Source organism: Mytilus californianus, unplaced genomic scaffold (assembly GCF_021869535.1).
Source record: "Mytilus californianus isolate M0D057914Y unplaced genomic scaffold, xbMytCali1.0.p SCAF_10, whole genome shotgun sequence".
In the NCBI taxonomy this organism is placed as follows: domain Eukaryota; kingdom Metazoa; phylum Mollusca; class Bivalvia; order Mytilida; family Mytilidae; genus Mytilus; species Mytilus californianus.
Window position 1 is genome coordinate 61,266,284 of NW_026262582.1, and position 27,339 is coordinate 61,293,622.

Here is a 27,339-nt window from a genome sequence, read left to right on the forward strand (position 1 = left end):
AAAAAAAAGAAGAGAAACAAAAATGTTTAAGAATAGTACGAATATAGGGAGTAACCATTTAACTTCAAGGTGGGTGAGGTGGGGGGGGGGGGGGGGGGTGTATGGTTTTTTGTCCTGAGTCATAAATTTTTTTTCGTACAAAGCGCGAACATTTTTAAAAAAAATTTTCAATGCTATCAATGAAATTATTTTTTTCAAAATTTAACACTATAAGTTATGGGGAAAATCTGGATTCAGAATACTTTTGTCATCTGCTTGACCACACTATTTTTTTTCATCAAATTGAGGATCAGAATATTTTTTTAGGAAATAACCATAACCTTGAAGTTAAATGGTTGTTCCCTTACTGGAAAGGGTTCTGCTGTTGGTGAAAATTTCATACAACATCGACCAGAATTAAGGTTTTTAAGGCAAGTAAAATGATTTTATGTATAGAATTATGATAAATTGTAAATATTGTCTAATGAATTCAATTGGCATGTAGTTTTAAAGTGATTTACATAAAATGATTTTTTTTTTTTTTTTTTTAACTATGATACATGAAGTTTCTTGTAACTGTTTAACCTTTGTACATTATGTAGTCCACATGAATATACATGTAGTGAATGATTTATTAGAAACTAATGCGTTATTTACAAGATTTTTCTTTTATTTGATACACGTAATTACCCCCACACCTATCATTCATCATGTGACTGTATACGCCTACTTTTTATGACTTATCTAAGTACCAAATTTTTATGAATGCATGCAGATAAAAGGGCATATAAATGCAAATTAAAAAAAAATGAAAATTTTTATTATTCAGGATGTTTGGTAAATCATTATGTAAATCCAACATGATTTTTATAGACTTTTACACTATTAACAACGAAACAGTCATGAATTTTTTAATTCATCTTCCCTTGAATGATTTTGTAAACCCAAAAAAAAAGAAAAGAAAAAAAGATTATAGTGTTTATAATGGTTTCTTTTTTTGAGCATCTAAATGTTAGAACTGTCAGTGCCTGACGAAAGCAAATTTGATTTGATCACTCAGTAAATATGAATAAGGCAGATATTGTGTTTAACACTACAATTCAATGTAATGAGACAGCAAACCAACAAAAATAACCAATACCTCTAGAGGGCAACATACAGTCTTCCACCTTAAACAGGGGTCCATACTATATTTTAAACTCTTAGTTGTCCTACGTCTATACAAGTTGCTAGACAAAGTGACAGATTCCCCCATCAAAACTAAGTTCTCCAAATAACCAAAAAAACATGAAGATATCACGAGACAAGTTACCTTAGAGTATTGAGATTCAGGGCATTTTACATGCACATGAATTTCTAGCAACAGTGAGGTTAAACTTGACTCAATTTATGCATTGAAAGGAATTGAAGTTTGATAATGACCTTGACATATGACCTTGTATCTTTTCTGATGACCATATGGCATATTGTTGTTGAGCATTCAATTGTAACAACACAAAACAAAACCTTGAAAACCAACCTTGAACACTTTAAGTATGTCAAAATTCCTTTTTTTTTGGTCCACATAGGATTACCAATTACATAATACAAGTTGACATCAGACAGACATTTTGGATCACATTGTTTACCATAAATTTGACAGAGTCAGTCTGCATGCATAAATTAATTAATTGCATATTAGAAAAATGCTGAAAGATTTTTACCTTCAATCCAAATCATTTTATTACATGCAGCAAACATTTATAAGACTACAATGTGAATCGGAGAAAATTTCTAGTGTGAGCCTATTGTTATTGTTTAAGATACATGCAGTCAAACAACAGGATAAGACCTTGTCCATTTGGGTGTTGACCTCAGCTTTAGGGCACAGTAATGGACATAAAGCAAGAGACTTTAACTGTGTCCATTTAATGTTCATACCCCATGCAGGCAGTGATATTCATTCAGGGCATCTTCTAATCCTGGTCAAACTTTGTTGGAATGAAATTTTCTTTAAATTATGAATGAAAGGAGATTTGGGAACTAACCTTCAATATGACAACCCAAAAAACCTGAATTCTCCTCTTTTTTAATGAATGAACTACACACTGAACACATTTTGTAACTAAAAGACGCCTAGAGGCCTTGAACATTCATTCCGTAGCAACAAACAGACGTTCACAACAACAAGTCAGAAAGATGATATTGCTGTCAGTATTGCTGAAACCTAGCTCATATCGTCATGGATGATTATTACATGTATGATATTATCTGTCACATCAGCAAAAATGTCCATTCTAATATGACGTTCTTCAAACGCTTTGAGTACACACCCGTGGTAAAATATGAATATATTTATATGTCAGCTGATCTTTAACGTCATTGATTGTTTGGGCTGTTTCAATCTTACTCCCATGTCATTTAATTGCTTTCTATGAAAGAGTTACTCGAGGTCAGACGGTGTAAATGACGTAAGAAAATAAGCATTCTACGGGAAAATGCACGAAATGTGAAACTGGAAGTCGTGAAAACATGAAAACATAAACTAATGATGATAAGAATTTGTTGATATCCAATTGTCCTAAATAAAAGTAAGATAATCAATTTATTTCATCCAAATCTGTTTTAGAATGTTATTGTAAATCGTTAAAGCATGTCACCACGTCAGTTTTCTTCGTCTTTTAAGTCAATATATATAGTTTGTTCAATTACGGGAACATTTCCTTTCACCTAGAGTGCTTCCATCCAAAAGAATTGCTGGGTTTGTCCTATTAAAATAGAAATAATTCATGGGGGCTTGAATTTATATTGATTTTACCATGGGTTGGCCCTTTATGGTGATATTTTACTCCTTGCTATCGCTCGTCGTAAAATATTTAGCAAAAAGGGCCAACCCATGGTAAAATCACGATAAATTCAAGCCCCCATGCATGAATTATTTCTTAAATATAAAATAATTTTATCAGACCATTTATGCTTTATTTGTATTTTATTCCATATATACCCTCAACTTATTGAAGGGTTTCATTTAAATATTAATCGTTAACCAATGGAAAATCAAAAGAACAAATAGATTTCACTACTAGGTGACCTTGACCTTATTGGCAACCTTCTTCCTGGTTGAGAAAAATCAATAGACTTATCTCCCCTTGAGTTTTCAGTGTAATGGTACGTACCTTTGGGGATTTGTCATGAAATTGATTATTTGGTAAATGTGATAAAGATAATATACTTTTCTCAAGAATTAATTAAAAGAAAGTCTGAAAATTTTTAATTTTTTGTGGTTTTTTGCATACTAGCTTTAGGTTTGTGTAGTTCATATTAGTAGTGATCATTAATACAATTTTATATATAATCTGAATTTATTATCAGTTATTGCAATCGGTTAAGTACAATTGTCCTTATTTAGCATACATCTATAAATTTACATCTTGTTTAAGGCCAAAATTCAAAGAGAAATAGTTGTGTTTACATTAGGGAGTCCTTGTAAACCTTCCTATTTCTATTTCTCAAAATGTCTAGAAATTCTCAGAGCAGAGTGAAAGATCTTATTTTAATTAGATTGCCTTTTGTTCTCGTTCATTCTGAAGTGGTGTTAAAAAACCATAAAATAATCAGTCAATATTTTTTTGGGAACAATCAACTTCTGATAGAGTTATCTCCCATTGGTATTTCAGTGCTAAAGCTCTTAAATATGAAATATTATTAAACAGAAAATGGTATCTATTACCTACATGCATAATAACACTTACTAAATCTTCTGGAATTGTGCTAGTTGTCTCCCCTGCTTAACATTTATTTGAGGTTTTAAAGGGAAGAAAGAATTTTAGTGGTGCAATGAACAGCAAACAAGTTATCATTTCTTCTGATGTAACAGAATTTTTTAATTTTTGCAATTTTTTGTATGAATGGTAATTTTACTATGAACTTCTGACCTTCCAGAGCACCTGAGGTCAAACCCCATTTTTCATGGTGCTCAATAGTGTTTTTGTATGGACTGCAGCAATGTCTGCTGTTTGTGTCTTCTTCAACTTTTCTCATTGTAACTTCTCTAGATCTGTTTTTCTCTCTGAATTTCAATTTCTTGATTTTCCCTTATTTTATCTTCTCTCACAGTTGATATTTATTCACTAATGACTTCTTATGATTATTCATGATTCCAACCCCACTCGGAACCCCAAAAACATAAATTGTCCTATTTTCAACTTTCACTTTGAAGTCTTTCACCTGTATAGAGCCCCACCACAATAAATTTCTGTGAGTAGGTGGGGAGCTTCCACAAAGTAATATATAATGTTGTGATTCTATTTTTGTGTTGTCTGATATGTAGTAGTAATAGAGTAAACAAAAACTGTAAAGAAATCAATAAGTTGTAGTGTATTGCACTGGAGAAATGTACATCATGTAAACAATGAAACATACAATTTCTTACATGACACAGGTAAGGCTTTAACATGTTGATTGTTAATTAATAATTAAGAAGAGGTGTCTGATAAGAATTAATATAGTTGTTGTTTTGCATACTAAGGTCATTTTTTGGGGTGGGTGAAAACTATGATTACTTTCTGTTTTGAAATGGGGTCAGTCAGGTCATTGGGGATGTTATAATTGTGTCAAATGAAAAACAAATTGATTTCCGCTTTTTGAGAGGCTAAAAAGTGGATATTTACTTAAAAGCACATGTCAACTACTAATTTAACAGAATCAACAATACTTACTTTTTCAGAGTGTGTATAATGATTTAAACTAATTAGATTAAAAAAAGTTGAGAAAACACAAGGGGCCAACAGAAAAAGTCCAGTTAAAACAGACAATAGCACAGCCACAAAAAAAAAACTACCAAAAGACCACCACATAAAACTAAAGATTGAGCAACACATTTAACCCAACCAACAACTGGAGGTGAACCTGTGTGCTCGGGAGCGGTCAGTATAGTTTCTGCTTCACTAATATGTTGCTGTCTTTAAATCAGGTTTAACACATCTCTTTTGTATAAATATTTGAGAATAATTTGTTATAATTGGTTTAAATTGGGGACAGTTTCCTAGAGGTATACATGGGTATCATAAAATAAGATATAATAGGTATTTAGTAAAATGAATTCAGATAATTAATACTGCTCTGAGACAGAAAGAAGGTAATCATGATCTTATACTTAACGGTATTTAATTTTTTTGTCCTTTGGTAAACTGAATTTAAGATCCCTAAAATTGATGCTTTTTGGAATGGCTAATAATAGTCACTGAGTTCTTTTTATGAAGGGCCTTGGTGGCCCAGTGGTCTTGAAGTAGTCCAACTACTGTATTATTAGCTGTCAACACTCAAGGTTGTGAGATCAAACCTGCATGTGGCAGAGATCCGCTAGACTCCAATCTTAATTGAGTAGGATTGTCAGTTTTCCTACTGAAGGTCTATGGTTCTATCCGGTCTTCTGTCTTCCTCCACTAATTAAAACTGAGTGCCACGAAAGTGGCATTAAACACCAATCAATCAATCAATCTATTTATGAAATTGAAATGATTTTTGGAGACAAATTGGTATTGAAAAGAAAAATCACCATTAAATTTCCATTTTTGCACTTAAATATTTCTGTATGTAATCCACATGAGATTTCTGTATGTAATCCACATGAGATTTCTGTTTGTAATCCACATGAGATTTCTGTATGTAACCCACATGAGATTTCTGTATGTAACCCACATGAAATTTCTGTATGTAACCAACATGAGATTTCAAGCAGCATTTGAATTGTGGTAATATATACCTAGTTATATTTTTCTGAGACATAAAAAAGGTTACTTTTTTTTTAAAACTTGTTAGACTAAAATGATAAAGACTTGAAGGTGTCACAAATTCTATTTTTTTTTATACATGTCAGTTATGTTTTTCGTTCTTTTATGACAAAATATTTTCAGTCTCTGAAGGCCTAAATTTTGTTCTTAACAGATATACTCATTTCTTTGATTTCTTTATGTGATAGTATTATTCTAGTCATAAGTATTGATCTTTAAGATGTTTTATCGTTCACATTTACCATGAAATGAAATTTTAATCCAATGAAATTCTGAAAGGATCGAGATTCAGTTAAGAATTGCTCTTTACGATGTTGAGGGATCAATGTACAGTGAATCGTCAGTGAATGCTGGTGATTAAATGAAGGTGATGATTATAATTGTAACAATCTTCTTTACATAATAATGTGGATTCATTTATTTTGGCGGGTACCAATTTTCGTTAATTGAGGAAAAATTGTATTTTCGTGGATATTTTGATTTCTTGGTTTTGCTGAAGTCTGCATACATAATGCCTACAGAAAATTTGTACTTTTTCAAATATTGAAATTCGTGGTTCACCTACACCCACAAAATGCACGAAAATTGGTATCCCACTTATAATGATTAATCCAGTATATTTTACCTTTGGAATACACATTAAGAGAGATTTCAGGGTGAATCACTATGAGTCTATCACCCGCATTCACTATGAAAAATTTACACCAAGGGTTTGACTGATCACACTAGACAATACGTTTTAGTTGAAGACCTCAGATTTAAGAGATCACAAATAAAAGTATATTGACTTAATGATAAGTTTTAAAATGTATTTAAAAAATAAATATTGGATTCCTGCAGAAGCTTATGTATTTCTTATTCTCTGCTTTTGAGTCACTGATAATATTGTTAATAAACATTTAAAATGGACTTTTAAAGAAGGTCTAATTAAATAGGCCAATTTTTATTATTTTAACTACTTTTAACAAGGACAATCTCAATTTTCAGAAAATCCATCATTTTGGCATAGATCTGTCGTGGTCCTTAAGGGAAGGAATGCTAACTGAAAGAGTTACTCCCCTACTTCATGTTATATAAATTAAGGAGATTTGGTATGAAATTGCTAATATGTGACAACTATCCATCAGACACCAAATGACTGTAGATATAAGCAACTTTTTATTGGTTGCAGTATGGCCTCAGACAATATTCAAAACCCAAATCGCATAGCAAGCGTAACAAAAGGCGCCAACATTACAAAATTATTCAAATGAGAAATCTGGAGAGTGTTACTCAGTTCTCATGCCTAAGTTGACTATTGCAAATTCAGAAATTTGTTGATGTTTTAATTGTGACAATATAAGTCTTTGTCAAAAAAACACTTGTATTTTAGATTTTGTGTATGTAGTATTTTCTGAAATTAAATGATTCAAATCTAAGCATTTTGTCCTTGTTTAACAATTACTATATAATAAATGCACATAAACATTTCATGATTTACAATATTTATCTTTTATGAGAAGCGTATAAAATCAGTTTGACATTTAAGATTAATTAAATGAAACAAATCTGCAGAACTTTTTTTCCACCAGTTAAAACAACTTTAAAATAAATGATGCCAGAGGGAATAAACAGATTATCTTTTGCGACTGTGTAATAGTTAATTTGTTGTTTGTGCCATGACAGTGGTGTGGGAGGGAGATCGTTGACTTTATGACTGAACTGTCATTAGTATTATTAAAATTTGTAATATACATTCATCAGATAGATCGTGCTCCACTTTTGAAAGAAATCCATTCTGAAGTCCATTATCTGATATTGTGTAATACAGACCAAGGAGTGTGTTTGTACTTTTAGGAATTGACATTCTTCAAGGTTAGATTGAATAAGTTTCTTTCCTGGCATTTTTTTTTTACAAATGTTTTTTTTTTTTTTTTTTTTCAATTAAGTTCAATCTTATTTGGAGCATCTGATAAAAAATTCAGGATAATTCTTAAATCATTTGATTTTAACATGAAAATAAGTTGTCAAGTGTATAGTTTTCTTTTGTAAATCATAAATTGAATAATTAAATGTCAGTGGTATTTTAGAAAAGTGTAAGACACTTAAGCTGCGAAACCGTAACTCTTAGTGGTCCTAAGTTATGTTTTCTGATTTGTGGGGACCAATTATTAGAGCTACAGATTATTTTATATATTTATGGTCCACAAATTGTCAAAAAATATCATAAGGACCTAAGAGCTACGGTGCAGCAGCTAGTAAGACACGTGCATGATCTCGGTAAAAAAAATTTCTTCAGTTTTACGTTTTATTTAATCAACATAATTTTGAAATTGCTTAAGTAATGAGTATTTTTTGGGATGTTTTTTTTTTTTTTTTTCAAATATATATACTGGTATATGTCTTCTTGATTTTATGTCTCTCTTATGAATGATTATATTTTTTACCCCCTGATCATTAGTTGGTTTTGAGTTTTTATGCCCCACCTACCATAGTAGAGGGGCATTATGTTTTTCGGTCTGTTTGTTCGTTCGTCCGTTCGTTCATCCATCCGTCTGTCCCGCTTCAGGTTAAGTTTTTGGTGAAGGTGATTTTTGATAAAGTTGAAGTCCAATCAACTTGAAACTAATAGTACACATGTTCCCTATGATATGATCTTTATAATTTTAATGCCAAATTAGAGTTTTGACCCCAATTTCATTGTCCACTGAACATAAAAAATGATAGTGTGAGTGGGGCATCCGTGTACTATGGACACATTCTTGTTATATTTTTTTTTAGGTATTGTTTTGTGGACTGTCATTAAAAGGTTTACGTGTTTTTCCCTTCCTTACCTTATGAATCCCCTGAAGTTACATTATTGTCAAGTACAGTGTGATATTAATGTCTTGAGGGGGACGACACACTTTTGGGAGGTGGGATATAGGGGTAAAAAAAGTGGGGATGTGGGATCTGGGAAAAAAGTGGGAAGTGGGTAAAAATTATAAAAAAAAAAAACAGTAAAAAATGTGTCACCATGGTCTCTCTCTGTCTTCATTGAGGCTTGTAGAAAAAAATTGTTTCTTACCTTTAAAATGCAATATTGGGAAAAGGGAGATAACTCAATGTCAATTCGCCATTCTACATATTAAAATTATTTATCATTTGAAGGCTATTTTATAAAAGTCATGGAAAAAGTTTTTGACCACAGACCATGATGAGATATGTCATTTCCACTCACCATTTAAAGTACATTAAACCTTTAATTCTCTGATGGCACAGTTTTGTGTGCACTTTTGAGATTTGAGTAGAATATTTTAACAATAAATATTGAATGCCTATTGATTCAGACAAGACTTAAGTGGAAATTCAATTTCTACATTCTAATCCTTGAAGTGTTTTAAGACATGATTAAATGAAGCATATAATCAAGTTTAAAACTGTCAGAGATTGTTATTAAATTCTATGTCAAACTAAAAGTAAAGTCAGACAAACAGTAGATTTTATGATTGAGCAATTTGTAGTGATTTTCCTATTGGGAATGTTCCATCGAGGCCAGACATAAAATGAATAAATTGATCTCAATTCTAAGCTCTATAATGACAAAGAACAAACAGACATTTTTCGTTATTTGCAGAATTGGGTACCCATTGAAATATTTTTGTATCACCTAAAAGAGTGAACAGTTCTTAAGTTCTTTAACATGTTTATAATCAAATTGCTGGAAAGTGTAACCTTCTAAACAAGTTTGTGCTTCAGACACTCAAATGTCAGTTTGGATCACCTGGTTTCACATGCCAGTAACACATGGATATCATATGATCAACATATTTTTGCTAGAAAAAAAAATGTATTAAATATGGGATTTTAACACAAAAATTGTATGTCGAATCTTTACCAAAAGAAATAAGAAGATGTGGTATGAGTGCCAATGAGACAACTCTCCATCCAAGTCACAATGTGTAAAAAGTAAACAAGTATAGGTCAATTACTAAGGCCTTCAACACGGAGCCTTGGCTCACCGAACAGCAAGCTATAAAAGGCCCCAAAATGACTAGTGTTAAACAATTCAAACAGGAAAATGCAGCAGTTTAAATGTTTTAACAGGCGCCAACCTTCACCCTAACCTGAAACAGTAGTGTAACATTACAACAAAGAAAGACACATATAAAATATCAACTGAAATGGTTTAACTCGATCAAAAAGACATATTAACAAAAACAAAAAACAAAAACAAGTCAGGAATGTAATAACAGTATTGGTTGTATATGGCAGTATCTTAATGTATTTATATTTCTTCATGTGTTCTTTGAGAATTTGGTTAAAATGGCAGATCTTTTATTTATTCACAAATTTTATAGACTTGTGACAATTTAGAGCTTGACCTATTGTTTAGAATGTTGACACATCTATTGTTGGAAAGCTTTTCTCCTCTAACATGTCTGTTGGTTATTTTTGCCATTGGGTTGTTTTGTTGTGAAGGTCAACCAAAATCTCCTTTGATTTATATATCTATAAGTCAGATATCTTGACCATTTGTTATTGTTTTATTAATTTTCTAGAAACAAAGCAAGGGAAGTGCAATTAACTATAAAATGCCACTTTTAAAAAAAAATATATGGTCCTTTTTATATCCTTATCAATAAATGTGTTCTTTTAATTGCTATAGATTCTATCACCTTTTCCAAAAGAAAAATATTTTTTAGCATTTTTCACTTGTCAATAGACATTTCATATAACCGACTTTTGACTCCGGAATATATAATTTTTACATTTGATGTGACCTTGAGAGGTCATACCGGTGTTCTGTTGCCGCAGAAATTTCTGCACACGTCCCTTGCGCTTTTGACTGATAACCAAATGTATTTCGTATCAATACGCGGATAATATCGAGTGCAAAGTAACATTCCTTATTGCTTGTTATAAATTCATTTCTTCAATGAATACTCATGAAAATATTTTTTAAGAACATAAATAAATTAAATGAAAATGTTTTGTTGTGAGAAATATATATATATAAGTAAAAAAATCATTAATATCTATGCACACATACTGAAAAATTGTGTTTGCGGATGAATATGTCATTTATATCATGTGTATTGAATAATTTTAAGGTGTACATATCTGTCTGGCAGGTATCATATTACCGCCTGTCATTTATTCATCATCCAACATAACTTGTGGTCATCCGATGTTCAGTACTTCAGTACTTTGATTCAACTGGCTACTTCCTTCGTTGTTTAGACATTCTGGTACTCGGTCAAGTAAGAAGTAAAATCAAGCTTACAATCAGTGTGATTTTAGGGAAATATTAACTTTTTTCTGATATTTTTGTCATGTAAAGAAAACATAAAACAAATATTATTTTGAACAAATTACATGATTTTACTTCTTTTAGTTGATCTTTCTTGACCGAGTACCATTCCTGGAAGATATGATTATTATCAGAATTTATATTTTTTTTACATCATCATGATCATGAGGGTAACAATAGCAAAAAGAATAAACAAACTTTTTTTTTAATGTTTGCCTTTTATAAAACCAATATTGAATATATATGGCATTTCAGGTATGCAAAAAGTCAATGAAAATTGCTCTACATTAATAAATATATTTTTTTATTAAAAAATAAATTATGTATTAACAAAATCTATAATAACATTTTATATATAAACATTAAAGAGGTTGACATTCCTGTATACCAAAAACTGTGAAAAAACAATATATATATTAAAGTACAAAGTATATTTGAAAGATTTTTTAAGGGAAAACAATAATATTAATAATATATATATACAACATATTCCTGTATATCATAAACTGTGGAAAAAAAAATTAAAGTACAATATAAAAATAAGGAGATGAGGTATGATTGCCAATGAGACAACTATCCACCAAAGTTCAAATAAAGTGTATTTAAGCAATTATAAGCAACCGTTCGGCCTTCAACAATGAGAAAAACCCATACCATATAGTCGGCTTTAAAAGGCCCTGACATGAAAAATATGAAACAATTCAATTGAAAAGGTAACGGCCTAATTTATATAACAAAACAATTAATGAAAAACAAATATGACAGACATGAACCAATGACAATGTATATTTGAAATATTTTTAGGTAAATAAAACAATAATAATTAAACAACTGTGAAAAAAATTAGAGTACGAATGTATATTTGAAAGATTTTATAAGGAAAAACAATAAGGAAAGTGATGTACATTTCCTGCTTAACAAAGCTGACATAGATATGAATAGTGACCTCTATTATAGATGTGAATATTGACCTATTTTACTAAGAAATTAATCCATTTATTATTCTATATAAAAATCTGCTGAATTTGCATATAAAGGAGATATGAGATAAATGTCAGTGTGACAGCAACCTAAAACTGAAAAAAACTTAAAGGACTTCTAGAGGTCAATATAAAGAGAATAGCAAAGATTATTATCCGCCATTTGCAATCCAGACTTTAACCTCATGTCAGAGAATAAAAAAAAAATGAATTTCAAAGCTAAATTATTTGTCTAGAATTTAAAAAGGATTAAAAAAAAAAGCATATATACATGCACACTGTTTACAATGCCGTATGGGTTTTGCTCATTGTTGAAGGCTGTACGGTGACCTATAGTTGTTAACTGCTATGTCATTTGGTCTCAGGTTGAATCAGTTGTCTCAATGGCAATCATACCACATCTTCTTATTTTTATATTAGTGGCATATGTTACTTCATGTAACTCCTAAAATACCCATTTTTATATGTCAACTCTAGTACAGGCAGGCATTGTGGAAAATCAAACATAATTGTACAAATTTAAGTAAATAAATTAGGTCAAATGATTCGTTTCTCACGTCTTCTCCTTTATTTCCTTTATTCTGTAAAGTTTGAAAATAAGAAGATTGTATTAGTTCCCTTTGACATCTTCCTTTTTGTCATATCTATAATTTAGCATCAAACTCGTTTAAATGTTCTAGTCTCACTGTAATTTTGTATTCTTAGAAAATCGTAATACAAATCAAATAGGAAGGAACAAATTGATTGCTCCCAAGTGGCATAAAGTTTATATATTTTTAGAGTAGAATGTGAATAGCTGTTTTCTATTTGACGCAATTTATGCAATTCTAAACTGCAGATTAGACATTTAAGACTGTGTCATATTTTGAATATTATTACAATTTATGTTTTGGCTCTCTCATTTTTATGGAATTAGGTGTTGATGCATATAAATATGGGAGATTCTGTTTTAGGGGAGGATCATTGACATCCTTTGCGGGGATGAGGGGGTGCATATTTTTTTTGGACGAACACATATTTTTTTACTTAAAATAAATAATAAAAAAAAATATTATAGAAACCTTGAACAAGAATTTTTTTTAAACTTTCTGACAAATATTATTTTTTCCCTAGTTAACAATGGAAATAAATTATTTTTTAACACTTTTTACAACAAACAAAAAAATCATAAAGGAAAGTGAAAAAAATTTTAATTTCGTTTCCATTGAAAATTAGGAAAATAAATAAATGGTACAGGATTGCATTTTAAATATACATCTAAAAAGTTGAACCCATTATTATTATTTATTATTTCTACTTTAAATGTCTCCCACTCATCCAAAGGAATGTGATCTGTACTTAAATAAGGTTAAGGAGTACCAGTTATATCATGTTTGTAAGATGATTAATATTGTCATCATTTATTGTTTATAAGGGGGGCCCTTCAAGGGAGGCTAAGATGATGTATGAGAGATGGGGACTTCTTGAAGGGAAATTTTCTTATATGTTTTATTGAAGATGAAGTAATTAAATAGAAGCATAATTTTTTTTTTCTTTTTTTTCTTTTTTTTTATAGATATTTTGAAATCGAAACTGGCTTGTTTTTTTTTGGGCTTATATCAATCATGACTATTATAATTCTTTTTTTATCGCCAAATTTTCAAATAGAATTTTACCAGAGGATTGAACTTTAATTATTACTAATTTTTCAGGAGATTGACTTCTATTTGAGTATAATGAGGCAAATTAATTCAAACTTTAAAGTAAGGTAAACAGAAAGTTCATCTTTAAGGGTTTTTTGCTGGCTCTTGAACATTTGTATTAGGTTATGGATTTTCAAGTGTTTTGACCTCGAGCATTTCAGACACAGAAAAGACATTTATTTTAGGAATATGCAGAAAGTGAATTACTTAGTTGTACTTAACTTCAACTTCAGTACTGTTGATGAAAATTGGGTTGCATTATACATTTTGAGGAGACAGTTTTTTTTTTATTAACTTAATTAACAAGGAACTTAAATAAATAAACAATAAACTCAAAAAGACTATGATGTTTGGATTAAGAATTTTAAACTTTGCAAAAAAAAATGCACCACTTTCATGTCAAATCTAAAAAATATTTGTTCATGTCAACCGTTTACATAATTTACAGAAATATTCTAAACAAATTTTAGTATTATTACCTATGTCAGTAATTTTAATCAAATCATAGTTTGCTTTGATGATTTCCAGGAGGAACTTAAGGGCATAAGATACAGTTACAGGGAAGGTAATGACGTTATCAACATTATATTTTATTTTTCATGACGTCAAACTGTGACATATTGGGAAAAAATGTATTTTTCAACTGATTTAATCATAAGCTTGAAAACGAGTTCATGAACTCTTTTTCAAAATCAATTTTGGCTTGATTATATGTGAAGGTTATTTGTTCCAATTTTTATGATCAAATCATCAATGAATTTAAAAAAAAAAACTGATTAATATACAGCAAAAAATGGCAGTTTTTTTTTTCTAAGATTATAAAAATTTAATAAAAATTAATTATTTCCATTAATAATTGGTACACAAACTATTAGGGCATACTTATGTAAAGTACAAAATTACTCTTGTGTTTATCTTTTGAAACAAAAAAGTTAGTTTAATAATAATGTGTGTCCAAAGGATAGAACTTTCCAAGAAACTGAAATGTTCAGTAAATGTCAAAAATGTTGACCCCATTTATCTCTAAAAGTAGCACATTAAGGTATACTTTTATTACCTATCAGAATTGATTAGGTGAAAAATAGCTTGTATGCAAATTTTCATTAAAAATCACTTTTGGATCAAATAAAATTGAGAATGGAAATGGGGAATGTGTCAAAGAGACAACAACCCGACCATAGAGCTGAAAACAGCCCAAGGCCACCAAATTGGTCTTCAACACAACGAGAAAATCACAAGGAGGTGGGCTTCAGCTGGCCCCTAAACAAAAATGTGTACTAGTTCAGGGAAAATGGATGTCACACTAAACTCTGAAACATATAAATGAACTAAAATTAAAAAAACATACAAGACTTAAGCAAAGGCCAGAGGCTGTGTACCTTATGCCCTTCAGTGGTTTTAAAATGAAATTTGACAGTTCGTCTTGTTTTGTTTCCTAAAATGCTACTAACCTGCATCTTAAACTTGAATCATTATAGATAGATTGTATGCAAATATTCATAAAAAATAATTGTGGAATAAAAACGGTTTCCATTAAGTGGTTGTAAAACAAATTTTAACAGTTAGTCTTGCTTGGTTCCCTAAAATGCTATATACTTGCTCCTTAAATTTGAATCATAAATAGCTTGTATGCAAATAGTCATAAAAAAAATCCTTTGTGGGTCAAAACTATCAGACTGTACTGTATGCCCTTAAGTGGTTTTAAATCAAAATTTAACAGTTAGTCTTATTTTGTTTCCTTAAATACTTATATACCTGTTCCTAATAAATTTGAATCATGAAATTAGCATGTATGCAAATATTCATAAATAAAACCCACTGTTTGTCAAATCTGTATCAGACTGTAGTGTGCCCTTAAGTGCTTTTAAAAACAAAATTTAACAGTCTGTCTTGTTTTCTTCCCTAAAATGCTATATACTTGCACATTAAATTTAAATCATAAATAGCTTGTATGCAAATTTTCATAAAAAAAACACTGTGTGTCAAAACTGTTTCAGGCTGTCAACAGTATGCCCTTAAGTTATTTTATAACAAATTTTAACAGTTTGTCTTGTTTTGTTCCCTAAAATGCTATATACTTGCACATTAAATTTAAATCATAAATAGCTTGTATGCAAATTTTCATTAAAAAAACATGGTGTGTCAAAACTGTATCAGACTGTACAGTATAGGCCCTTAAGTTATTTTATAACAAATTTTAACAGTTTGTCTTGTTTTGTTCCCTAAAATGCTATATACTTGCTCCTTAATTTGAATCATAAATAGCTTGTATGCAAATTTTCATAAAAAAACACTGTGTGTCAAAACTGTATCAGACTGTACAGTAGGCCCTTAAGTTATTTTATAACAAATTTTAACAGTTTGTCTTGTTTTTTCCCTAAAATGCTATATACTTGCTCCTTAATTTGAATCATAAATAGCTTGTAGGCAAATTTTCCTGAAAAAAAGAGAAATACTGTGGGTCAGAACTGTATCAGTGTACTCTATGCCCTTAAGTCATGTAAGTGGTTTAACAGTTTTTCTTGCTTTGTTGCTTTGTTCCCTAAAATGCACCTTAAATTTGAATCATGGAAAGTTCAACATCTGCTGTTGACGTTTGCAGGTGATATTTTATACAATATTTTACATTTGATGAATTAAAAAAATTTAAGGATAAAATATCACAATTTAATATCAATATTCTTATTATCACCTATCTCAGTATTTTTAATCAAATCATATATATATGGCATGGCTTTGTTGTTCCAAGAATGTCACCATAAATACCAATAAATAACTGGAAATACTGGAAAATACTGGTCAATTCTGGTCAATTCTGGTCAATTGAAATTTTGATAAGACATTACTATACCTAACGAGTTCTAACCTGATCAAATACTGGGTAAATTGACAGAAAGTCACTAAATTGCTTAATTAGTAATTAGTAATTATTCATGTTAATAATTACTAAAATATTCAATCTACCAATATTTGCCAGGATCAAGGATCCTTGCCAGGATTGACTACTTGAGGAGTATTGACTGAAACGGTAAATACCAGTAAATACCACAGGTATATACCAGGGGCGGTATTTATTGCTCATGCAACCTTGGTCTTATAAAAATAACTAGACTTGGTATGATTCCCAAATATGAGACAACTCTCCACCAGAGACCAGGTTTTGGAATATATAATCAACCAGATTGAGTGTTTCTGAGAGTGCCCCATTCCAAGCATTGTTAGAAATTACTTGGCTTATTTTGTGGGCAGATTGATGCTGTCAGTCTTAGGCTAAAAAATCTCTTTCATTGCCCCCTTAGTGTCCTTTTTAGCTAATCTTTAACTCTCATTTAAACATAATATCTTTGATGACATTAAATATTTGATGTCAAGTGAGGCAGTAGAAAGTAATATTTTGACGTCAGTTGCTAACAGTGGTGCTAATAGGGAAATAATTACCATAGATTTTCTTTTCTAGTTTTGTTCTCCCACTTTGAAAGTTTTAATTATGACTATAGCTTTCCTATGATGCTTCACACAAAAATTTCAATCTGAGTGACGTACATTTTAATAATATTTGACAGTTTGGGTTATTTGTTTTCTGAAATAGTTTTATCAATGCCCTCCTTAGAGTTGAGTTAGCAGTAATTAACTTCCAGGGTCTTTTTCAAATCCCTTTCCTACAGAGTAATTTAATTTTGAAACTTAAGTTGGGAGTGTAAAATTATAAATACACACTCCCTCCCCAAAATATTTGCCTCTTTATGACGTGAAATAATTAAAAATATGTTTATTATTTACTTGTAAAAGAAAGGGTGAATTCTAATAAAGATCCTGTTCCCATGCTTTGACAGTTGTGATTTATTAAAGTTTATACCCATGGAAGAAATAAGGAATACACAGTAACATTTGGTAAACTGTGAATTTAGGGAGCTCCCTTAGCCGACTAAAAGGTGCAGAATTATTTGCTTGCATTTATTTTTACAATTGTTGAACAAAGGACAAAAATTTGCGTGAAAAATTGAATAAACAGTGCTGGTGGATTCATTAATTTTAAGTAGATTGCAGAAAAATTGTATTTTCGTGGATATTTGATTTTGTGGTTTTGCCAAAGTCTGCATATAAGCCTTACAAAAAGCGTACTTCATTGAACATTGAAATTAGTCGTTCACCTATACCTACGAAATCCACGAATATTGGTATCCCACAAATCCACAGTATATGAGTTTTGACTGGTTTTGTGTAGAATCATGCAGTTCAACATGCTTTTTACATAATACAATCATATAAATTATTGCAGTTTAAACTAGTTTTTTTCAATAGAATCTGGCAGTCCAAAATAGCTATTAAATGAATTATTAAGTACCGGTGCATTGCAGCTTGAGCTGTGGTTTTTTCCTGGAAGAATCTTGCAGTTCAAATTGATATTTGGATAGTTACTGTGGCAGCAGGTTTTTACAAGATTCTTTGCATTCACAGTATTGATATAGCGTAAATTCATTTTTAATTTTGTGTCAATAATCATTGAAAATGTTAATATAGATTTAATAGTGCTAACAAATTTTCATTGTATTTTTTTTTTTTATTACAGATTTGATTGAACATAGCACTGAAAGTTACTCAAATTTACAAAGATGAAAAATCGATGAAAAAAAGACACCATGAGAAGTCTTAATGATGGTGATATGACGATTACAAATCCTCTCCCTCCTCAGAATTTGAACACTAACATGATTGGGCAATTGGGTACAAATGTTGGGGAGGAGCCAAGGAGAATACTCGTCAAACAGGAAGCTGTGGATGAGGAGGATGGCTCAGTCAATAAAAGGAGATTTTTACGTCCTGAGGTTCCAGATTTACCGAAGCAACATAGTGATCCATGTGGTCGTGTGTCAAAAGAAGGGAAATATGAATCTGATTCAGAAAAGTTCTTTGCATATAATAGAAATTATGAATATGATAGAGCTTTTAGGGAACAAAGATCTGTTGTAGAAAGGTATAATGTTGAAACTCTTCAGTACCAAAGTTCATTTGAGCATCGATCTGTTATACGAATGCCTTATAATCAAAGTGCACCTAACCTTTTATATGATAAACAAGAGGATTCGGAAATGACCGGAAACTTATTTACACCTACGACATTCAGAGATTCTGGATATCTTGGCAATTATCACCTTGCTAAACAAAAAGAGGCAAAACAATCATATTTATCAGTTTCTCCAAGAAGTTTAGGAAGAGAAGCATTTAGATCAGCTCGTCTTCCTAAAAGTGATGATAGCATAACATCAAAAGGCCATTCCGATTTTAGTGGATCAGAAGACGGTTACAGTAGTCGAGAACCATCGCCATATTCAAAGGACATCAGGTCACCATCTCCGCACATCACAAAAACTTCATCAACGGAGAGTAATGAGATTAAAAAAATTCACCAAATTACAAGCATTGTGATAACTAGTGATGATGATGTTGTGACAACAGTTAAAAGTGATATTGACACTATGACGGGCCACGAGGAAGGAACGGAGGGGTTGTTGTCCTATAAACGGGCATTATTTCCAGGAAATTTCAAGAAAAATCTTCAACATCGATACTTTAGTAGTCAGAAACGAAGTGGCTCTTCATCATCAGACGCTTCAAGTTTTGATAAGGCAGAATCTGCTCGTTCTCTTTCAAACTCACCCTCTCAGGAACGTAGTTTTGAGGAATTACCAAGCCATTCACCAAGTAAGTCAAAATCTTTAGACACTGAATCCACATCCACTAACACAACAGAGGAGAGTGATGTTTTTATGGAGTCTGCATCAAAAGTTCAAGCACAAAAACGTTCACCTCAAGGTTCTCCAGACTTTTCACAGATGTCATTCACACAGCAAGGGCATCCTCCTACTCAAAATTATTTTGGGTCGGAACTTTCACAGAATAAAGAACAAGTACATCTTGTTCCTAGTCATCCTTCTCAGAAATATTTTGGGTCGGAAATGGTGATAGGGACTAAAGAACAGGAAATTTATGGACCTCAAAACACAAAACCACAATTTCCTTATCTACATCACCATTCACCAGGATTTCCGTCACCACATTTCCTGTCGTCTGCAAACCCATCACCATTGTGCTCTGTTCCAGAAGGAGGCCATATTTTCAACTTCAATATGTCAAACCCATTTGAGGGTTTTCATTCAGATGCAGAGATTCCTTCACCTAGTCCTGGCATGTCACCTGGGATTCATTTTGCATTTCCACCTAGAGCAATGATGCTAAACTCCATGTCAGAACTGAATCGATTGGCAGTTTCTCCACGAGGAATTTATCCTAGTCAGCCCATCAGTATGCCGTTATCTCAGATACCGTCCAGTCACCCAATTTTAGAACAAAATCGTGATCAGCGTAGAACTTTGTCTGACTCCGATGCTTACATATGTCCTGTGTGTAATCAAGTGTTCCCTTCATACGATAACTTAGCAAAACACATGGCAAAACACTTACCGACAGAAACTGTTCGACAAGGGGACAATAACAAAGTACACTATTGTAAAGTTTGCAATAGATCTTTTTCTCGTAGCGACATGTTGACTCGCCACATGAGACTGCACACAGGCATTAAACCATATGAATGCAGTGACTGTGGACAAGTCTTTAGTCGAAGTGATCATTTAAATACACATAAACGTACTCATACTGGTGAAAAGCCGTATCGATGTCCTCAGTGTCCGTATGCGGCTTGCAGACGTGACATGATCACCCGTCATATGAGAACACATTATAAAAGATCGGCAAAGCGGGGAAAGTTTCTGTCAGTACCAGAGAGAGAAGGAGATTTACGAAAGAGTTCGGTATCAAGTACAGATACTACAGATTCACAAGATGTATCTGGACGAACATATTCACAATCCAGTGTGGAAAGTGTGGATTATGACTCAAGTGGATCTAGGTCCTGCTCCATATCAAGAGGTGACAGTGGTGAAAGGATGCTGTTTCCTTTATCGCGTGGAGACAGTGGTGAGACGGAAAACAGAGCAGCAAGGCCATGGTCAAGTACAGAAAGTGCCGTGTTTGAAGATTCTAGTACTGATGGACGATCAGCCAAACTACATTCTATTCAGCGTACTTCAGCAATTCATCGAGACATACCTATACAACGTGACACCCTTAAAGACCCATTTCTTGGGTACAGAAAAATGAGAAACTGGTCTACGACAAGTTTTGAAAGTGTTGATTCAGAAGACTGTAGATCTCTTAAAGATTCCTTTGCAGAAGACACAATATTTGAAGCAGGAGGGGACTCTGTTACCATGACAACATCAAATGTACAAATGGTATCTAGACAGAATGAGAAATGGGAAGGACCATTAATAGGGGTGGAGAACTTACAAGAAAAATGTTCTATAAGTTCTGGGAGTAAAACAGTAGAAGATTGATAATTAGTTTATTAGGATTTTAAATTGTTCATTTTTGCTGATCTTTTCAAAGAAGTTACAAAAGGTGTTGCCTCTTATTAGCAAGTTAAACAGACATTAAATAAGGAAATGACCTTTGCTGACACATTTTTCTGCATATTTGCATTTATAAAAAGATATTTATTTATAAGATAAGTGTTTAACTTAAGTAGACTTAAGTGTAAAAGGCTGTACTTTGACCTATAATGGTTTACTTTTACAAATTGTGACTTGGATGGAGAGTTGTCTCACTGGCACTAATACCACATCTTCTTATATCTATTTATCCTTATTTTTTGTACTTTTTCCTCAGAAATTAGTAGGACTTTTCCCCCTCAACACAACAGTTTGTTTGAACTTTGAAAAGATCAGTAAAATTAGCGGTAGAACAAATTTTATACTTTTTCTAAAAGTCTCAGAAAATGACGCATTCCTTTATTATATCAACACAAAGAATTGATATTTTTTAATTAAGAATTTTTTATATTTGTTGTTATATTTTATATTGTCCATCATTATTCTCATGTTGTTATTATCACTCAACTGTATGTTAACGGGTATTAGCCACACCTACTTACATGTGACTTATCTTAAATATAAGGCATCTGTAAGACAGACCAGTCTATAAAAAAGAAATTCCCCTATAAATTTTTTTTTGCTCAAAAAGAAAAAAAAAATCCTTTCACATTGAAAAGAATTTTTAAAATGTCATGAATGATAAATTTAGTTTAATTCAGGGAACCTATTTTCATAACAAGGATGATCTAAGACCAAGATTTAAAAAAAATTAAATTAGAGGAACAATTTTACTCTTGACAAGTGCGGTGGTGGCTTGTATTTCTTTTCATACGGTAGTGATAAATAATTGTCACGTTAGATTAAGGTGGGCTCTGATATTTGTTTGAAGGAAGATTCTATATTACAAGATTGCACAATATTATGATTATAACTGTATTTGGATTTTTTTTCTTCGTTTGATTCATTGAGAAACATCTTTACAATTCCTTGTGTCGTTTTAAGTTAAAGTTTACTGCAGCTCAAACAAGAGAAGTGAGCTTGTTTTGAATATTTCTGTAATATTAGCCACTGAAACTATCAGTCATTCAAACTATCCAGGAATCTTAGGGGGACTTTTTATGAAATAACAGCTGATTAACCTACTAATGTTTGAAGTTTATCCATGCTTTTCGGATAAAAGATTACAGCAGATTATATATATATACCGATTTTGAACAAGAATATTGAATTATCTTCCCCTTTACTTAATTTACATATCAGGATGAATGCAACAACTTAGAAAAGAAATATCAGGGTCAAACCTTAATTAATGATGACAATTTTATCAAAATGCATTTTGTATTTTATTAAGACTGTGGGTTGATAGTGTTGAATTGATTATGTTATTTTTATTTGCATATATATAGCTGGAGTATTTTTTCTCGAATTAACCTATGTGGTTTCTACAATTTTGATCAAAGAATGTGATTTTTTTTTTAGAAATAGAAGTGAAAGTAGAAATATAACATCTTATATGATATTAAAAATTATTTCAAATATTATAAAAAGTTTGAAAATCACTGATTAGCAGAAAAGAGCGCAACACATGGTTAAGGCCTAAATGAAAATTCTAATGTTTGGGGTTTCCTTTCTTACTATTTTTTTATGCCTTAAAAAAAATTATTTCAACTTTTGGTAATCAGTAATGATGACAAATTGCTGGTTGTCCCAGATACTCCAGGAACAAAATTGATAAAAAGAAATTAAATATTTCTTCAGGAGGAAACCCTTATCACATATAATTTTTAATTTGGCCTAAATATTACTTAAGGTGCATATATGAATGTAAAAATACTGGTTTTTGAATTAATTGATAGATTTCTTGTTTTATTTTCTAGTTTAAAAGATAAAGGAAAGTTATTTGATGTGAAATGATAAAGTAAAAATGCATTTTGCACATTCATCTTAGTTCTTGTTGTTAGTCTGAATTTTGGAACAGTGAGCTTATCTTGAAATCTTCTCTTACTTTTCATGTGAATTTAAAGAAGATTACATTATTTGATGACCCTATTAGTTTTACTAGATTTTCTTGATTTTTCTGATAATGATTAGATTGTCTATCGTAGAAACTGGGAAAAAAATACTTTGAAAACAGTTTTGAATTAATGAAAGGAAAAAGTTGTGAAATGTAAGATGAAAATTTGACCGATTTGCATTTTTTATTTCTAAATTCAGACATTTACATCAAGAATTTTTTCATATTTGTTTCATATCACAACATCGTTGTGTTTTAATCAGTATTATGATAGTAGATATTATTTTATACAAGTGCTATTTATATGTTTAAAAAATTGTAATTTGAACAGTTTTTATGTTCAAAGGAAGTGAAATTGAATTAAGGGGAGTTAACTTGAATTTACAAGGGGAATAACTCTTGTTAACAAAAATTCCAATTTTTTGTAGTAAATTTTTTAAATTATTTATTAGTAGTCGAGAGAGATCTTTTAAAGAAGATATGTACATTTATTAAGTAATTACTAAATGGATAACCTGATAGATATGTATATTCCAAAGAAAACTTTCTATATTTCCATGAAAGCATGTAACAAAACACATCTTTTGAACATCTGAACAGTTTAAATTACAAATAAGAGTGGTTCCTTAGTTTGCTTTACAAAGAGTACATAATTACCTTTATCTATGATAGTGTTGAATTATGTCCCTTTATTTCTAATTATAATCCAGTTATTTTTATGGGTTTTTTACAATGTATTTATAGAAACAGATCCCAGACATAATGTTTTGAATTATTATGTTTCGTGATTAATTTGGAGTATGCCACTTTTGATATTTTAAGGCCATATAATGGATTCTTAGATTCAATTGTATCTTTTATAAGATTTAGGGAAATTAGTAATCTCTCAATTTCTTTTCAGTTGCTTGTTCTCGGTAATACAATTCAATACTTTTCACCAAAAAGTTTAGAAATTCTTTTTTACAATGCAACTATCTCTTAAAAAATCACGATTGGTGAGGATGAAAATCTAGGAGATAAAGTTATCTGGCCTTAAAAATGGAACCCTTCGAGTTTTGATCTGGATAGTATCTTTATTTCAAGTGCCTTAGTATTGACCCATTTCAACGACACATTTTTGTTTTTATTTTTCGTTTCACTGTACAAAGGGAGATAATCCAGTTTATTTATGGTAGAAATTTTAGATAGAACATGTTTGTAAATAAGAAATACTTAATCATACTGTTGTGAAATCAAAATATCAAAAAAGCAAAAGCCTGTCATGTTGTGTGAGTGTTATATGAAGAAATATGCTTAATTCTTAGCAAAGAATATACACAGAATATCAAATCATATCAATTCAGTTTTGTTTTTCTTACTGATTAAACAGCTTTAAGATTTTTGGCAGGGGTCATCAAAGGTCATTTAAAGGTGGTGCTCCTACATCTTTGAAATTTTAAAAACCACCATGTGATTTCCTAGTTTAAAATGAATTGAAAATTTGTATTGTTCGAAAAGACCAAAATCATGAAAATCGTGACAAAAATATACACTTTGTTGACGTAAATTAAATATTATTGTCAATTATACAAGTCATTGACACAGACAAATTATTCTAAACATGTCAATTTAATTCTTAAAAATAAGATAATTTGAACAGTTCATGATTTCTGTGGGCAAAAAATAACATTCTGTTTGTATTTACAAATAATCACACATGGGCAATTATTGAAGGCATTTATTATAAGTGCTAAGTGCTCAATAACTTGTTTGTAAAGTTTCCCGGTGAATATATAACGTATTTATGCAGTGTATAGGTTTATTTTTGATGATTGAAAAAAGAGTGAAATGAACAATTGTAAACAAACAATTTTTTAAGCCATTTTTGTAAAAAAATTTACACAGTATTAGATTGATCTTGAAAGTTTTGAATTAAGATATATTTGATTAATGTTTTTAGCTTTGATATGAAAAGGAGCAAAAAATCAAACAACTAACATACAGTTATCTATCTTCAATTTCTTAGGTGGCATTTATTGTATTTATCATTCCAAAGTTCAGAGGTCAGTTGTAAATTGTTTTAATGTCGTAAGGGACCCATGAAAACTCTTTGAAATCATGTGCAATTTTGTGATATGTATATGTAAGAGCCTTATCATGTTTGGTACATATAATGTACATTTGTTTTCATCATTTCACATTCAGACATTGTAATTACCTCCCCTTATTCAGACAGTAGTTACCTCCCTTTTGTGTTTTCCTTTTTATTCAAACAACAAATATCAGTCTATCCAAAGTTATTTATACTTTAAATACACATCAATATTAGAATGTTTTTATCAGCTTTAAAACATTAAAAGTTTGCATTATAATTTAGAATACATGTTTTGTATTTAAATTTTGCTATTAATGAAAATATGTATGGTTTTTTTCCCATTATTCTGTGAGATTTTTCTAGCATTCTGATTTTAGAATACAACATATATGTTTTAATTATTTTAATATCTTATGACACCTTAAACTAATCAATGATTACATTTGTTGCCAGATTGTCATAGATTTTACAGCTAATTCTCTTATGAAGATCAATGTTTTCAATAAAGGATGCTGTCAGAGTTGTGACAACTAGGTACCCCTGTAAGAGGCCATGCAAATGTTTGTCATAGATTTTACTGCCAATACACCTAATCGCTATTTATTCCATTCCGGATAAGTTCTAAAATTACACAACTTTTTCATCAAGTTGAAGCTATCTGTGGCCCTGTTTAAACAATGCACCATGCATGATACTTTTTAATGAGATCTGTTTAAAACATTGTAAATACTTCAAACAAAATATTTTTTGACTATAATTTGAGTTTCGAAAAAGTGGATCATAATCTATCAAAGTTTCGTATTGATTGCTTTCTTAATTTTTCCCTCCCTCAGCTCGTTACTGGTGACCTTTGTTGTTTACCTGTTCAAGGCCTGTTGACCCAAACAGGAAGTTGTCTAAATGACTGTTTTTCCGGATTGGACTAAATAGCAATAAGGTGTATTCTTTTCTAGATCAGATTTTTAACAGTGACATTATCACTAATTTAGTTAGAATTCAAATACAAACCAGATATTCATTAAGTTTATTATTTCAATGCTAGATGAAATTTTCAAATATAAACACTCTTAGTTAAATGGTCAGATTTGCTCTAAACTATAGAGTTCATTAATGCAATTTATTATATAAACTCAACCATAAATGAGACAGCAACTGAGAAATAAGATGAATAGAATTTATTATCAAACTATATTATTAATTCCTGTAGAAAGAAAGAACTATTAGCACAAAATTTCAAAAAAATATTGCTAGTTGAAAATTCAGGTAGAAAAGAGTCTTACATGTAACTTATTAAAAGAATACTATACATTTAGACACTTTCAAGGTAGTAGGCAATCATGATCAGTGTATATCAGTTGAAACACATTCAATTGTGTAATCATGATCAGTGTACGTCGATTGAAACTGATTCAATTGTGTTAAAGGTTTCCCCGTAGTTATTTATTAGAGCTATTTTCCTAATGCTTGTAGTTTAAAGGTTTGGTTGGCTTGCTTGCTTGCTTTGTTTGTATAAATGTTTGCTGAAGCATTGTAATTAAGATTGACATCTGCAATCAATAGATAGGCGGGGTTCAGTTTGTAAACATTATACTCTGCATTATATTTAACATCCAATAATATTGTAAGTATAATGTATACAAGCTGAAGCCCCACCTATCTATTGATTGCAGATGTCAATCTTAATTACAATGCTTGAGCAAACATTTATACTAACAAAGAAAGCAAGCCAACCAAACCGTTAAACTACAAGCATTAGGAAAATAGCTCTAAAACTTTCTCTGGAATTTGTATTGGTTACAACTGATAACATTGAGCATGTCTGTGTAATATCTTACAATGATCTATTTTCTACAAAACTGTAAATTTTAAAATAATTACAAGCATTTATTATTGCAATTTTGACAGGACCAATCACAATTCCAGACTAATTATTGGGATTTAAAAAAAAAAGAGCTACAAACAGATATAAGTATCAGATATCAGAATGCGAGTTCTTATTATTGGGATACTCACCCAGTCCCATTATTCGCATTAATAAAAACCTCACTATAATTTCTGAATTTACAGTATTGAAAAGGAATATACCAATACAGATTATGCTAATGTTTGTGACACATTGGTTATCTTAAGCTCTATG

The 27,339-nt window shown here is 30.8% G+C and overlaps 1 protein-coding gene across 2 annotated transcripts in view; it reads left to right on the top strand.

The window, feature by feature from the left end:
- Window positions 1–27,162, top strand: part of LOC127718327 (uncharacterized) — a 67,472-nt gene extending 40,310 nt beyond the window's left edge. For both annotated transcript variants that reach the window (XM_052224316.1, XM_052224318.1), the window contains exon 3: window positions 18,255–27,162. In XM_052224316.1, the coding sequence (XP_052080276.1) occupies window positions 18,325–21,078 (2,754 nt within the window). In that variant the 5' untranslated portion in view covers window positions 18,255–18,324 and the 3' untranslated portion in view covers window positions 21,079–27,162. The remainder of the gene's footprint in view (window positions 1–18,254) is intronic.
- Window positions 27,163–27,339: the final 177 nt, after the last annotated feature.